General features: G+C 41.3%; 1 protein-coding gene across 2 annotated transcripts in view; it reads left to right on the top strand.

Moving 5' to 3' along the window:
* The window catches only part of LOC107217371, a 67,640-nt gene extending 53,136 nt beyond the window's left edge, over positions 1-14,504 (top strand). For both annotated transcript variants that reach the window (XM_046738873.1, XM_046738872.1), the window contains exons 3-4: positions 10,014-10,377; positions 12,971-14,504. In XM_046738873.1, coding sequence (XP_046594829.1) covers positions 10,014-10,377; positions 12,971-14,150 — 1,544 coding nt within the window. In that variant the 3' untranslated portion in view covers positions 14,151-14,504. The remainder of the gene's footprint in view (positions 1-10,013; positions 10,378-12,970) is intronic.
* The last annotated feature ends 954 nt before the right edge of the window (positions 14,505-15,458 follow it).

The raw sequence follows: 15,458 nt of genomic DNA, 5'->3' as shown, positions 1-15,458 counted from the left end.
AGTTCCGATTACTCAAACTTCGATATTCGTTTGAAAAACACAAAAAGCATCGCAAATCGATGACGCGTGAGCATGTTTATCACAGAACGTTTAGTAGTCACGAGCAGCATTGAGTAGTGATTATCAATTCGTTCAGGAAGATGATCAGAACGATGAGAAAATTACTAGTATTCATAACTCATACGACTCTGCGTACGCGTCGCGCAATAATTCCTCTCAAAATTTTCAATAACATCGTGCAGATATGATCGGTATTTCAACAGATATAGAATCAGTTCATCACAGAGAGAGAGAGAGAAAAGGTGACTTGCGATTTCGATCAATCGGCTGCATGTGGAAATTGATCGATAATTGCGCATAAACATTTCCACGAAATACCTACACGAACCGAAATCGTTGACTGCATTCCAATCTTTCGCATCGCAACATCGATCGATCTTACTCGGACAGTTTTTGTTCTATCATTTCAGTCTTGCGATCAGAGAAAACGAAGTATCCGCAATTTTTATTACGATTTTTACAGGCACATACCTATATCTTCATTCGTACACATACGGATGAATAATACAAGCTTCAAATGAGTTATGTAAGAGTGTTTATCTCCCAGTTGAATTAAATTATACGAAGAAAGTTACAGACCAGGCAATTCCAGGTTGAGAATTCACACTGCCGACCGACTGACCGTCCGTCTCAGATCAAAGTACTTGTCGGGCTGTTATTGCCTTTTTTTCACACTGCCTGAGAGCCTGCTGGATTTTACTCCCAATAAGGTAATCCGACGTAAAGGTACTCGTTCGCTTCTTGCTCAAGATGCCTGTGCAATCATCCCGAGAAGTGAATCTAATCGACCCCGTGATAATCGATCGTTCTTCAGTTTAGCCGGCAATGTTAACGTCACAAAAGATTTTGATATTTTTCCGTGACGCTGGTTATTTCTGGGTACAAATTGATCACGCCGCTATTTGGGTAACGGATATGACATGCAAAACTGTGTACAATCACCTGTCGCGTTAGAATATTCGGTGATCACCGCTGGAGCGAAAACGCTGTAAGATTGGCTTAATCGCGATAAATCGGATTACGTATTGATCGCCGCATTTTGATTCAGCCGAGTCGGCAGGTATCGATTATTGCGAAATGACCGATGACTTACTTGTTAGTCGATTTCTGCATAGTCGGTAGCTTTGTTTTGTCTCGGCATTGTCACAGAGTTGAGAGATCGCGAGCTTTTCAGAGAAAAAAAAAAAAAAACACTTGTACGAAAACTGAAAAGCGTAACGCAGCACCGTTCACTGGGTGAAAAAAAATACCCATTGTTCGGAAATTGGTGAGGTTCTTTTTCCGAACCATCCACCAGACGGTGATAATTATTCGCTAAATTGAAAGGAACAATTTCGATCTGGTTAGCAAGATCTGCAAATAGAGAGGCGTCGTTGCATATTCGTCTACGTATCACACGCCTCGATTTCCAACGAGCAATTTTTGCCGGGGGCGAAATGTCGTTAAAATTCATCATTACTTTCGTTATCTATAGGTTGTCTATCTCGGTTCGTTCAACTTTGAGAAAGTCAGACCAAAACGTTTCAATACGTTAAGTAGTGAGTAATTACGTGGCGGAGTGATTGCGGCATGTCATCATCGCCGTATATATTCGTTTGCAACAACCAAACAGAAAGAATCGTTACACGTCCGACTGATGATTCCGCAATGCGGATATCCAGCTACTTATTTATCATTCAAGGTTTGACGGGAGATTAGATTAACTCGTGTTATTTCGAGACTTATCATTCCACGTGCAAATTGGAAACAGTGTATCGACCAGTCATCGGGATATTTTTATTTCACCCAGTCGGTTCAATTCGAAACAATACCTCGTGAAAATCTGATCTATGTGTACGCGCTATACTGCCTCGTATCAATCAATCATTCGGTTTCGACACATTACACGCGATCAATAACACACTAAACTACAACTGGCGTGAGCTAAAAAAAATTCGGTATTCGATGCGTTTGTCACTGCGTAGGTAGTTTAGTTAGACGAGCGTCTATCAAACTAACCCTACAACGAATTTGGATGCGTAGGTTGCTATTTTCGGTTTGTTTTCGTCTTACGTGCACTGCGATACCGTATACGACCCTTCCCATATTTAAGGCGGTTGATAATAAGACAATATTTACTGTAACAAGTATGACGGGAGTGAGGAGTTTCGGGAATGATTGAATGTGGAAGAGAGAAGTTAGCCAGAGAAGAAGGTGTTTGTTGGATGAGATTGGACCGTTCTTGTTTGAAGAGTGACGTAAGAGTAGATAGCTTCTAGAATATTGTACATTTTATGCTGAGGAAGATGCGGGTGGTTGATCAAACGGGAATACAGGATGGAAACAACAGGATCACTGCGAGGAACGTGGGAAGATAGGAAGGACGTATGGACTGGACGTAACAAGTCGTAGAATTTTTTATACTAAAAAGAAACCCCGAAATTTCATTTCTTTTTAGGAATAATAACCTCATTTGTATTTCCTGCGTTAACAAAGATTTTAGTATTCCTGGCCTTATCCTGAAGAGATTAAGAAGCCTGATTGAGGATGCTTTAGATGATTTATCACCGATCATGAAGACGATGTCAGAATGATACATTGAATTGAATTTTTTGAAAAGTTTACTCCGACATCGAATAAATTATAACACTCACGCGAATTGAAGTATTTCGCAGGGACTAAAATCGTGTTAAAAAGTATACATATTATACATAGCTACGAATCCGTGAATTTCAAGTGAATAATCACACGTGAAGCATTCAAGTCACGCGCCATGTTTATGGGGCCAAGAGTATAAATTCTATTGAGGTATTTTTTTAGTCCTCGCATCGTTGCAGGAATAAGGGATTCCTGAATTAGAGCCGGCTCTTTTCATCGCATCAATTACAAGTAGACAAGATTGTATCGTGCAACGGAGGCTACAAGTATTCCAAGCTAAACATCTCCGTGTATGACTTCCACGGATGAAGTACGTTTCCACTTGATCACGGTGCAACGTAGTTTTTCTTTTTTCTTTTATTCACTCTACGTAAGTTTAGGCAGGTAACGTTGAACTTGACCTGAAACTGTTACGTAAAGAATTTCGCAATGATTACGAGAACCGCAGTGCGGTATTTGCGTGCGCGTGTAACTTGATTGTAATTTTTTTTTTTTTTTCCGGTTGTCTCGCAACGAATTTGAACTTCGCAACGTCGATTCTCGATTCTTAACCCCTTTGCTTACACTCAAAACTAACGACCAATATCGTTAGGTACTTTAGATGTTGGGACAAATGGCGTCACGTTGTTTACAAAACGTCGTTCATAACAGTCAACGTTATTCCCAAAAATCTGGACATTCTTTAACACGTTGTGTTTTTAATTGACACCAATGATCTTTCCATTAGTCCCGTCATTGTTTCACAAGTATAACACTGAAAAAACATCGCATTGGAAACGTCACCGATATTTTTTAACGGGCATTCTTTCTGAGAGGCGTGAAAGTTTATAATCGTCGAGCTTGTCTCTTTCTCAATGATCTCGTTCGTTTATAATTCACTTCGACTTTTGCCCCGCATTGTAAAGGCGACTTTCTTACGAAGTAAATGATAAAAAAAGTCCGCGCGTTCTTCGAATCGATGTCGCTGCTGTGTAAGATCGCAAGTTTTAACCGCACGATTATCAAGTGTTGATGCAAATTGTGACTTGGATGAATCGATGCGAGAATAAGGCGGCTAGCGGCTGGCAAAGATCTGATCTTTAATCCCTGAACTAAAATAGCCGTTTTTCACCGAAATCAGCTGCGAGCTGAAGCCCGAAGATCATCATTTCTTGCATACCGTAGCTGGGCGTTAAAAATTTTTCCTGGAAACCGTTGATCGGTTTTACTGTATACGCTGGTATTAAACCTCTGTGCGTAGAGTGATGATGCGAGTTATTATGCAAATGATCGATATGGTATTCAAACGATTGTAATTAGGCTCTTATCATGACGTCAGCAACGCTGCATAATTTATTCGCATTGTGATATTCGATCGATGCAAATCTCTGCTGATTATAATTATTGCGTGATTAGTCTCGATAACTTTACTCGACGATTAGTAACAACGCGTTATTCGTTTTGCACTTAATTACTGTTTAATTTTCATCTTTTATACGCACATATGTGTGAGAAAATACTCTTTAAATTTTTTCAATAGTTATTAAATTAAATTTTCTGATTTTTTAGTCAGTTCAATTACGTATTGAATATTCTCACGTAAGAGTTTTAAAAATTGTAACGCTATCTTAGTAACAAGTTACATTTGCGTCATAAAAATATTGCGCGTTTACAGCAGCTTTTTCACCGAATCGTAAATCCGTCAATTTTCACACCGCGTAACAGCGTCGATTTTCTACTTGTTTACCGCAGAATCTAAGAGTAGACGTTTACCTCTGTAATAATGAATATATCAAGCAGCGTTTAAATTCCGCTTATATCAATTTGAAATTTTTGAAAGTATGAATTTATAACTATGCAGAAAACGATTTCCTCGGTTCTAGTCACGGAGGTCTAGGTTTCATAGAAAGTCAGTCATCTTTCGAACTTCGTACGATTCTGAGACAAAGGATTTCGACGTAAGCTTCCGTAGATTGCAATAACGTAGGTAATCGAATGTCGGGAACTCCAATCTCCTGTCAGATAAAATGTAAACCATGGAACGAAAAGGGCCGCTCCCAAATATATAACATTGTGTAATCGCGTAGGCGGAAAAAACGATTTCGCTTATAAATCTGACCTTGAATCGTACAAAGTTCCCGTTCTCCTCGCATGCCTGCTTTAACACGGTTTTTACAACACGAACGATTACACATCGTACAGCATTTCGTAGACTTGACACCGCAGACCAATTTATGTTTTGAAAAATTTTCATTCGGATGGGAGAAAATTTCCATTCATAGACATGCCGGCACCTGGTTGAAACAGACAGAAATGTAATTAGAATGTTGTATCGAGCGGTATCCGAATTGTCGGCAATTAACGATTACACACCAAAGGTGAGGATCGAGTGAAATAACACGTCCCATCCCATCAAACGTCCCGTGAAACCTTCGTTCAACGATATTCTTATACATACACATATTTGCGTAACTGTGCAAATTGGGTTCCTGCACACATTTATCAGACATAACATTCCGCAAAAATTCCCACTGTTTGTTCAACACTCGATTCTTTTCCTCTTTCCCCAACGAGGCATTATTCTGTATTAATATAATGCCCGTGTGCTTACTTCCGAATAACTGTCATCGGTTGCTCGCCGATGTTCGCATAATGAACCGAAGTCGATTCAGGAAGCGTTAACGGGCTTTGTTCAAATGTTCTGTATTTTTCTTCAAACAGTTTGAAATATCGGAAGTTCTTTCTCCAATTCGTCAAAGTCAACGATCGAGAAACTTTACACAGGCTTAATTTATGCATTGTACGTACGAGTTTAACTCGCGCTAGATTCGACAAGACGGCTTGCAATATATAAATTTTATCGATTCTCCAGAGAATTGTGTTCTAGTTGTTTTCCCTCACATCCGCACCGGCTGTTTAAAATCAATGGAACAAAATTAGGCTCGGAATGAGGTTACCCCAAATCGATTTTACCCCACGCGCAGCTTGTTGTCTCGGTAAAGACGAAACTTGACTCGATAACAGTGCGTGCAGCACTAACAATCCGATCAATCCAAGATTCCTGAGAAATGTCTTACCGGGTATCGCATAAGTCGCGAGTTCTTGGCAACGAACACGCATTTGGTTATAAGCTGGCGGCTTTGTTATCCGAGAAAATGGTGGAATCAAGACCGCCGAGCTGATTTCATTCGCTTTATTCCGACTTGGCAGACCGACGATCGTATTCGTGATCCAGTGTAACGTATTACACGCGAAGGGCTTCGGATTACTGTGAATTCCCTCGCTGGTGAGATCCAGATTAGCAAAACTCAACCGCACTTGACATTCGTCGAACATATATACCTTCGCCATCTTTAAGTAGGTATCAAAATACGATCTCTAATTCGTTGGAGAAATCAATTCGGTATCGAATAATGTAACCAAAGAAGAAACACTGGCAATCAATGTCACTTGCTGTTTTTAAACCAGTTCGGTTCGATGATCAGCGATAACGTTTGACAGACCCAACTTCTTTACGGATTCGATCATTTTTTACCATCACTCTGCTATCTGAACAGTCAAAGTATATCGGGATTCAATAAGTTATTGGTTTCGCTGTACGTTCCATGGATCAGAACTGAAAGTGACGTAAATTTTCCGAGCATCGATATCCCACGTTCAAAGATATCGTCCTACAAGCCCAGTTTGCAAGAGTTTTGAAATCCTCGTGAAACTTTATTCATTATCTGCAGGAATCGACGATTATTTTTCCTTGGATCTTTTTGGATATTAGGCCCAAGCAACACATTTCGAACAGTCATTATCACAATTTCTCGTTCTGGTCGTTAGCTTGTGGACGAACCGAAGAGACTGATGTCATTGTTTTCGTTATCAGATCAGTGCAGCAACGCACTTGCTTCGCATCTTGCACGCCATATTCAGTCCTTCCCCCGACCGTTCAACAACCGCAAAAACTATTGCTCAACATAGAAGATCTACGGAGAATTGCGTACACATCATATGTTAGACGGAAGGCGCTGGTTAGACACGTGCGGTATTTTCCGCTTATTTTTCACCGCACATCATTCAGACCCAATCATAGCGTCGGCAAAATTTCCTGCAACCGGACCAAAGCGCACAGCGCTCTTCACCGAAAGGATAAACCAGCTACAACTCATTGCGAACAAACCTTTGAGGTAAACCAAGGTCGTGTTCAATCACCGATATTCAATGCATCCAGTGCACCGAAGTGTAACGGTTCTTTTCAACGGTAAAAAACACTCTTTCTTACGCACAAGGAATGTTTGCTCTACAGTCCCAGGGCTTGGAAAACTTGCTCAAGTACAGACAGGCGAAAACCTCGAAGAGAACGGTAACTTTTACACAGTGTTCTAGTGGATGACGTGACAAAAAATTAAACGAAGCACCATGCAATCGACCATATGGTGAATACCGAGAACCCATCTTGCAGATCCTCCTGGTTAGGATAATCAACGACGGCTTTCCTCGATTAATACTGATCCACGTTTCTATCGACGCGGGATAAAAGTGAAAATTGAGAACTGTCGAGCCTTGAATTACGCGTCTGCACTGAGAGAAATTTTTAGTTCCGGTTAAGGCTCGGTCCTTGACTATTTTCATTTTTTATCAGACCACAATCGAAAAATATAGTTCTAGGTAGAAAATGAAAATTAGTTTTGTAACAGTTACCGAAAAGTCTAGTATCCGATACTGTTCTTTCTCGTTACGATCGCTGTTGCTATATTTTCTTGCAACTGTTGCGAAAATTTAATGCTCGTGCAACGATAAATTAACGTTAAAGCCGCATTTAACTAAAAAAGTAGAGCGAACCTCAGAAACTGATTTTGCGTTGCAATTACCAAAAAAGGATCGACAACGGCGCAAAATGGTTAGGCGTACCTCGTTTTTCCTAATCCCAACAATATTCAAACGGTTTTTTTTAACATTTTTACTCAGTTTTACTGAATTTTTCTAGTTACTGTAACAAATGAAATTTTTCTCAGTGTGATTCCGTGATCAGAAAACTCTCTGGAACAGATAGAATCTGTTCGCACACAACTCTGATCGGTTTACGGTGTCGACGAATTAATGTGTGCGTGCAGTGCCCACACACGAGACGCTGCCCACCATGGTTGATGGCCTCTTTAGAGCGAGCGATACCGATTGCAGAACCGGGACGATACCGACTTGGTAATTAACGAATTAATGCTGCACGCTTATGCCTCTCGAGGTTCTCTCTTTCACCGTGTACAATATTCGATATGTCCGCTGTTTTAGATTCTTGTGCGGCTTGTATCGCACGCTCAAACCTTGTCCTCGCAGGGTTATTCCGTCGGAATAGTTTATAAACCTGTACAACGGCATGTCGACGAGTTTCAAATCCTTCCCCCCTCCAAAAAAAACCGTGACTCACTGCATTTTTTTCCTTCCACGCTTCGGACATCTTCGGATCCTTTGTTGCAACGAAATATGTACAACGATACTGCAGTCGGTCAAGGCGACTAATTCATACGGATACGTTTTTAACTGTTATAAAATTAATCGGTGCTATCTACTTGCCCAATAATCGCGGCGTGAGGTACTTATTATTTTTTTTTCCCTTTTTTTCTTTCGTGGATCTGTTGCACACCTCTGTATAATTAGTGATATTTCGACATCACCTTTGAATTTATTTATACCCTGCCTAGACATTGTATCTTTGGCTCGATTGGAGCCAGTTTTATATTTTACGGCTCGGTTTCTACGCGATTCGATTATCATTCGCGGAAGGAAACCTGGCCACTCGATACGAATAGTCAACGAGTTTTTTTTTCGAGACGTTTGCAAAAATTCTGACCAACATTCCGCGATAGACTTCATTTCCGAAAAGTAATTAAATTTACTTTTTTCACCTTTCAAATCCTGAGGATTTTGACCGAACAATTTCTGGCTCTGTTCCATTCTCTCTTCAATTTGATATCGATGTTTCAACGTCGAAGTTGAATTATTGGAATTTAAATTCACCGTCTTCTTATTCCTCGGCCGACTTGACCAGCCTCCGATTACTCGAACCGGCGGAACTTGCGTTTAATTATTTCCTAGCAGCTCGAAGATTCGGATGCGAATACATACACTTTGTATCGCATGATCCAATCGCGAACGTAAATAATAACCCTGAAGAATTGAAAAAATAGTCTTCCTCAAATCGTCCCAGAAGCCTGGAGTAGTCGATGGTTGTCAAGGTGAGCAGGGCGGTTGGATACGTCTGTAACAAGTATACCTATATGATACCTGCCTTATACCTGGCGCGTGGATAACCAGGATCAAATTTCACAGCCGTATTTTCGCGACGTTCCGCAAACGTTCCGTCGACTCTCAACCTAATTGGATCCTTTGTCATTAGAATTTTTTCGATCTCATCGACACTTGGATACCTACATTTTAAAGTACCTATCGATTCCTCGCAATCTTTTGAGGTCTAATTTCCTCGCGTATCGAGAACAACGTGTCGATTGAATAAAACAAGCCTTATCGCAACCGAGTGCCGTAATCGGTGTGATTGAAATAACCGAGGAATGCACAACCTCATCTCTGTGTCTATTATGCAAAAACAACAACCTCCGAATGATAAAGTCCCGAGGATTTACCGCGTACGGTATAATCGATAATTTATTCTATCGTACATTTTACACTTCTGATAATGTGTCTGTAAATTCCTGGCCCGTATTTATGTTAATATCATATCTCGGTATAAAAATACATTCGTAGGCAACGCTGATCGGCCTTCAAGGTTCTCCTACCAGGGCGTGATAGATATATTGCGACTTTCTCTCACCTGCTGCCTTACGATCGATATTTCAATCACGGTTTTTCGTTGTAGATACTTGACGCTTCGATATCGAACTTCCCGATTTGTACCGATTCGAATCCCTCTTTTGCTATTGAAAACACAACGATTGCACAACGAATCAATTTGTAACACGTGCGTGTACAAAACCTAACGGTTGGTCACGCCGCAAATTTCGTACTCGAAGTACAGTTCGGAGAAAAAATGTTGAGATTGTTACAGATATTAAAGTTAATTTTATCCCGTAAAAATGATCGGCGCATTCTTTTTTTCACGGCAAATGAAACGATTCGGTAAGGCGGATATTTTATACTTCAAACTATACCCTGTGATACTTTTTCTCCAATGAATATCATTTCCACACCACGAGACTCAGTTTCCCGCATAGGCGAACTTGTCAGTCCAATCCGAGTTTTGCGAACAAAACACGCTGCTTGGTTAAGCTCGGATCTCTCGAACCCTCTTCGCGATAAGTATCGTCCAAAGTGGTCATCGTCCTCTCGTGTTTCAGGCGAAGGCTGCGTTGAGAAGCCAGTGGCAACTTTGTGGAGAAATTACGTCGGAAGTAGTCGACCCGACGTCTCGATGCGGCTGACGGTGACGTGCGGCGGACTAACGGCGACGACCAGGGACCATGGACTAACGGAGTACTGGGCACACAGGATCACTTACTGCACGGCACCGTCTTCCCATCCTCGCCTGGTCGTCTGGGTCTACAGGCACGAGGGCCGCCGACTTAGACCCGAGCTCAGGTGTCACGCAGCCTTGTGTTCGACGGAATCCACGGCGAGGAGACTCGCTTCTACGCTGAACGCCAGGCTGCAGCAGGCCTTGATGGAATTCAGGAGAGATAAGGTCTCCAGGCAAAATGCTAGGTAATTACGATTATTCCTGCGTACGATAAAGCGACGATCGATCGGGGAGGTCGTTTGAACGGAAACTGATAACACTTATTAAATTTATAACGAGACGGTCGAACCGCGCTTGTATTCCTAAGCTACGAGGATCTGTTTGAAAATTTCAGAATTGGAAATACGAAAAAGACCTTACGTATTCGCATCGCTCATTTCATTCAAAAGATTTTTACCTATAAATTCATCGAAGCACCTTTTTGTTTGTCGTTTTGGCATCGTTGAATATTTCGTTTTACAATATTGCACCGATGTAGATTAGGTATCGTCAAGAAACGACCCTAACGAATCGACTGATCAGAAATAAGTAAACCCGTATCAGCGACTTTGTGGAAAACAGTTTTCTGATCGTACGAGCCAATGGTCGTGGAGTAGATTTTTAATAATTTTCAAGCGCTTTGAAACGTAGCATCGATATCTAAGCTCTCGTTAAGAAATTGCAGTATTCGTTGCTTCGTTTCATTTTTAAAGTGACCTCCGTAATAAACATCAAAATTTAACAAATAATCAAAGCGCAAGTATCGCGTAATCAAATTAATGAAAAATATCGACATTTGGCCAACCGTCAACGTCAAAGCTCAACGATTCAAGATTCGCGGAAAAACCGCAACCGACGTCCTTTTTGGTTAGTTTGTTTGAACTTTATCTTTTTCCTCGCCACAAGCTTCGGTTATCGACTTGATTCCGGAGAATTATATATTTTTAAAATCAATTCCATAAAGAACAGGCCGCAATAAATCTTTTCGATGATTTATGTCGCTGTATTTGGTCGTTCCTTCAGAATATTAACAAACTAATTAAATTTATACCCGTTTCAAGAAATATAGTTTTAGATTAGTAACAAATTTAGCTGTACTGAGAACAAAAATATATCAATAACGGTGTAAGACCAATTTTTTTGAAGTAGGCAATACTTTTTAAAAGAATTTATCACTGTATCTGATGTGAAAATTCGATTCTTTTTTCCTCCTCGTTCTTCTTGGTAATCGGCTTACAATAAATGTTTCGGGAATTTGTGTACCGAACTTGTGGGGCTCTAGAAAGTTCATATTTTATTTTTCTCTTCTTTGTCTGCGATAATAATTGTGACTAAGATCTCGTTGCTGTTCGGAGCAAAAAAAAAATTGATTCATGCGAAGCGGAATATCTTTAATACGGCAACGACAACCGGTTGCGGAAAGAATTTTTGCATAAACTTACCGCTGTGTCGAAAAAACTCTACTTTTTGCTCGTAAGAAACCGGATAAATAATCGAATATTCTCAAGCAGAAACTTTCGAGATAGGCGCGAACGTTTCCTATCAGAAAAAACTCCTCGAACTTTTATGCGTTCGAATATAGTTACATCTGAAATTCAAATGATAGCACTTATACACGGTGTTTCGACAATTAATTCTTAGACCTGAACTTACCATTAATCCATGCATGGGTAAAATAAAAACCCGCAAGAAAAGTACCAAAAAAAAAAATAAATGCAATACTTTATAAAAATGGTTATTTTCTGCCAATATCCGTGCAATTTTTACTAAATGCAATGTAAAAATACGAAGTTTATGCTATAAACCCAGAAACTATTTTCATGTAATCGCAGTGTACCACCTGTCAAGTTTTTCAGTAATAAATAAACATGAATTATGATATGTCAAATTGAGCTTCTCGTTCACCTTGACTTGTCGCAAAAATTAAATGATCCCGTTGCATTAGTCACTCGAGAAACACATTTATCGACGGAAAATGTAATTCACACGACTAACCTCGTCAACTGAAATAACGATTTTATTGCTGTGATTCAAACGCAAACTGAGCAGATTTGCTTTCTTATCAGATCTGCCTGATATAATTGGTGCCGAATTCACTTATATATTTATATATTTCGTTAGGTTTAGCTTTTTTCAAGTTCTCAGTTATTATGAATTCGGTCGAGGTGGAATCATACCGCAGCTGTCTAGCCGTCATTTCGTTTGGCGTAAAGTAGCATTTCATGTCTAACGACTGCCAAAAATCGTCTTAGAGCGGAAACAAAGTTTCGAGTGCGTCCGGAAAGCCATTTTGATTCACCGCCCAAGCTTCGGTTGATCCAATTTCTTTGCATTCCCTGGTTTTATGACTTTGTTTAAGGCAAAATCATATTACAGTGCATCTAGCCGTCGTCTTATGTGGCAGAAATTAGCATCCAACAGATAACGAGTGCTAAAAGTAATCTCAGAGTCGAAATGCAAGTGGGTCCCAAAGCGGCAATGTTAATTCAGTACCAATCGTTTGAATCCGCCTGTCAAATATCTTAAACGTAAAATTGTTTTCTTCGATTACGACGAAATCTCAGTATACAGGGTGCCTAGTCAACAAAATTCGTTTTTACGGCGCCTACATGTACACGAGTGACAAGAATAATAATAAATTGACGATAAATTGACGTTTATTTTTATCCCCGCACTGTCTTTCCGACCATTCATTATCGTCTTCATCCGCATATTGTCCCGAACAAATTAACTTCTGTTACAATTAACCCCGTCAAAATCCGAATCACTATATAAATCCGAATGAATTTTTCACTTCAGGTTATCCTTGGCGAACTCGGTGTACGAAAATCCGTCCCTCCCCCGTAGGAAGATCCTACTGAGCACGGGCGGTCAGAACTACAAACCTCCGCTCGAGCGATCGAAGAGCGCCCCGAAGTTATCGGCGATCGAGGAAGACGCGGCGGCCGAGGAGCTGGAGCAGGCTCGTCTCCTCGAGGAGTTAAGGACGCTGCGAAGCGTGGCGAGCAGTTGGCCAGACCAGGACCACTGGCGTTTGGCGCGGCTGGTCGAGGCGTTGAACCGTGGGAACTGCGGTGAATTCTCGGACGAAAACGGGAGCATATCGAGCGGTTGCGAGACGGCGAGCACGGCCAACAGCGAGGAACGAGCCCCGGGCAACGAGGACTCGAACAACAACTCGGAGTGCGCGGAGCCGCGGAGTCCCAGGAGGGTCTACTTCTCGGACGAGGGTACGGAGTCGGGTCTTAGACGGAACTCGGACGGCTCGCCGAACTTTATGACCTGCACCGGAAGTCCGAAGTTCAAGCTCCAGAACCGGAAGATATTCGCTACCGGCTCCGAGCCCGGCCACGTATTCGACTTCGAGGACGTAGAGGAGGACTTCTGCGAGGAGGAGGACCTCGTCGACTGCAGTCCTAGGGGCGAACACCCGAGGCGACCTCAACTCGAGGCACCGAGCCGCGAGAGGCGCCTAAAACGCGCCGACACGTTTCCCTCCCCCGGAAGTCAGCTCGACCTTCACGAGGAGGACGAGTTCTCGTCGGTCCTCGACGCCCTGGACGAGGAAGCCGACAGCGACGAGAGCGGCTACGTCGAGGCTCCGCCCAAGGCGCTGCTCCTGCCGTCCGAAGGTGGCGCGCCGAAGAAAGTCGATCGGGACAGCGACGAGGAACTTCGGGAGAGGATCGCGGAGCGCAAATCTAAGGAGAGTAAGAGGCCGACCGGACTTGCGGAGGACGTTAAGAGCTCTTCGACCTGTCCGATATCCGAGACGATAAAAAAGCTCGCCAACGTATCGGTCAAAACTTCAAAGTCACTAGATATATCAACTAACAATTGCCCCAAGACCCTCAACGGCCTGAAGTCTTCAAAGTCATTCGACAGCTCGCCGACGATCGACGAGCAGACGGAGAACTTCGAGTCACCGAGTTTGCTTCAGAGGAAAAAACTCCTCGCTCAGCAGGGTGTCAAAGTTTAACGGGGATGTTTCTAATTCGCGCGCAGAAATATTCACGAACCGATATTGCGTAATATCAAGTGTTTCGTATATGCATCGATACAATATTGCCGTGTCCGTGTATAGACGACGAAATTTAGAAACGAATATATGTATATTTGCACGACGCATGACTTGTATATATATATATGTATACATATGCTGTTGTAAGGCGTTACAATTTGTCAAGATAAAATCACCGGTGCACGAGTGCCACCCTTAAACGGTGGTTGCATAATTGTAGGGGAGAGTGGGCAGAAACTTTTAATGGCAATACAAATATTAACGTGTATACTTTATACAGTTGTTAATAAATTTTGTGACTATTTAATCCCAGCTGAAAGTTGTTTTTCTCTTCTTTTTTTTTCCATTTTTTCATTCTTCCCCAAATCGTTTACGATTAATTTTTCAGACAAATCAATCTCGGATTCCCTCTCTTACGTATATTTTTTGAACAATTTTACCGAGTTATTGTGCGACTGAGTATACAAATTTTAACACTTTGCACATTTCCTTACTTCTCTAAAATTGTATTTCATCCGTATCAAAATCGCAACCTTTACCTTTATCTAAGCAGAATTTCTTTCGGTTCACAGTGAGTTTGAATTCGAAATTTATTCAAAATGTACAACAATCAATACGAAATGATAGTCAAATTGAAACAGAACGAGTCAGGTATTGCTTTCATAACGCACTGTATAAATTATGTAATGAAAATCTCCGTTCCTCGAAAGTGTTTCGGCTTTTGATATCGACTTCGGTTTTCGTTTCACGTGAAATCCCGCAACTGCGCTTGATAACAGGGATGCTAAATCAGTTTAGGAGACCGCAAAATAGGACAGCGACCACAGGATATTGAGTAACATGACGGCATGCGGCTTCACCCTACGAAATTCGTTATCGAATTTTGGTCGTCGATATTCCGAAGCCATTGAATTAAATTTCGTTGGTTTTGAATGTTATTTTAGAGCGATTTAAAAAAATTTTGTCTCAAAAAGGCGAAGAGTGGTTGACCTTGTCAGGAAATCAAACAAAGTCTATCGATATTATATTCTATATTTACCGCATCTCGAAAAATGGTATTACCTTCTAAATTATATACGTTATCCATAGCTTGGATCGAAATGTGAACCACAATATGCGACATCTCGTCACCGTCGTTGGGTGTAATAAGGTATAAATAAGCGAAGGCCGGGCTATTGAATCTTCCCTCACTCTCTATCTCTCTCGCTCTATTACAATATTGTAACAAGTTACGCAAACAATAAATGTTTCGCGTTGCTGATTTGT

Source organism: Neodiprion lecontei, chromosome 4 (assembly GCF_021901455.1).
Source record: "Neodiprion lecontei isolate iyNeoLeco1 chromosome 4, iyNeoLeco1.1, whole genome shotgun sequence".
In the NCBI taxonomy this organism is placed as follows: Eukaryota; Metazoa; Arthropoda; class Insecta; order Hymenoptera; family Diprionidae; genus Neodiprion; species Neodiprion lecontei.
This window is presented reverse-complemented; position numbering and strand designations above follow the sequence as displayed.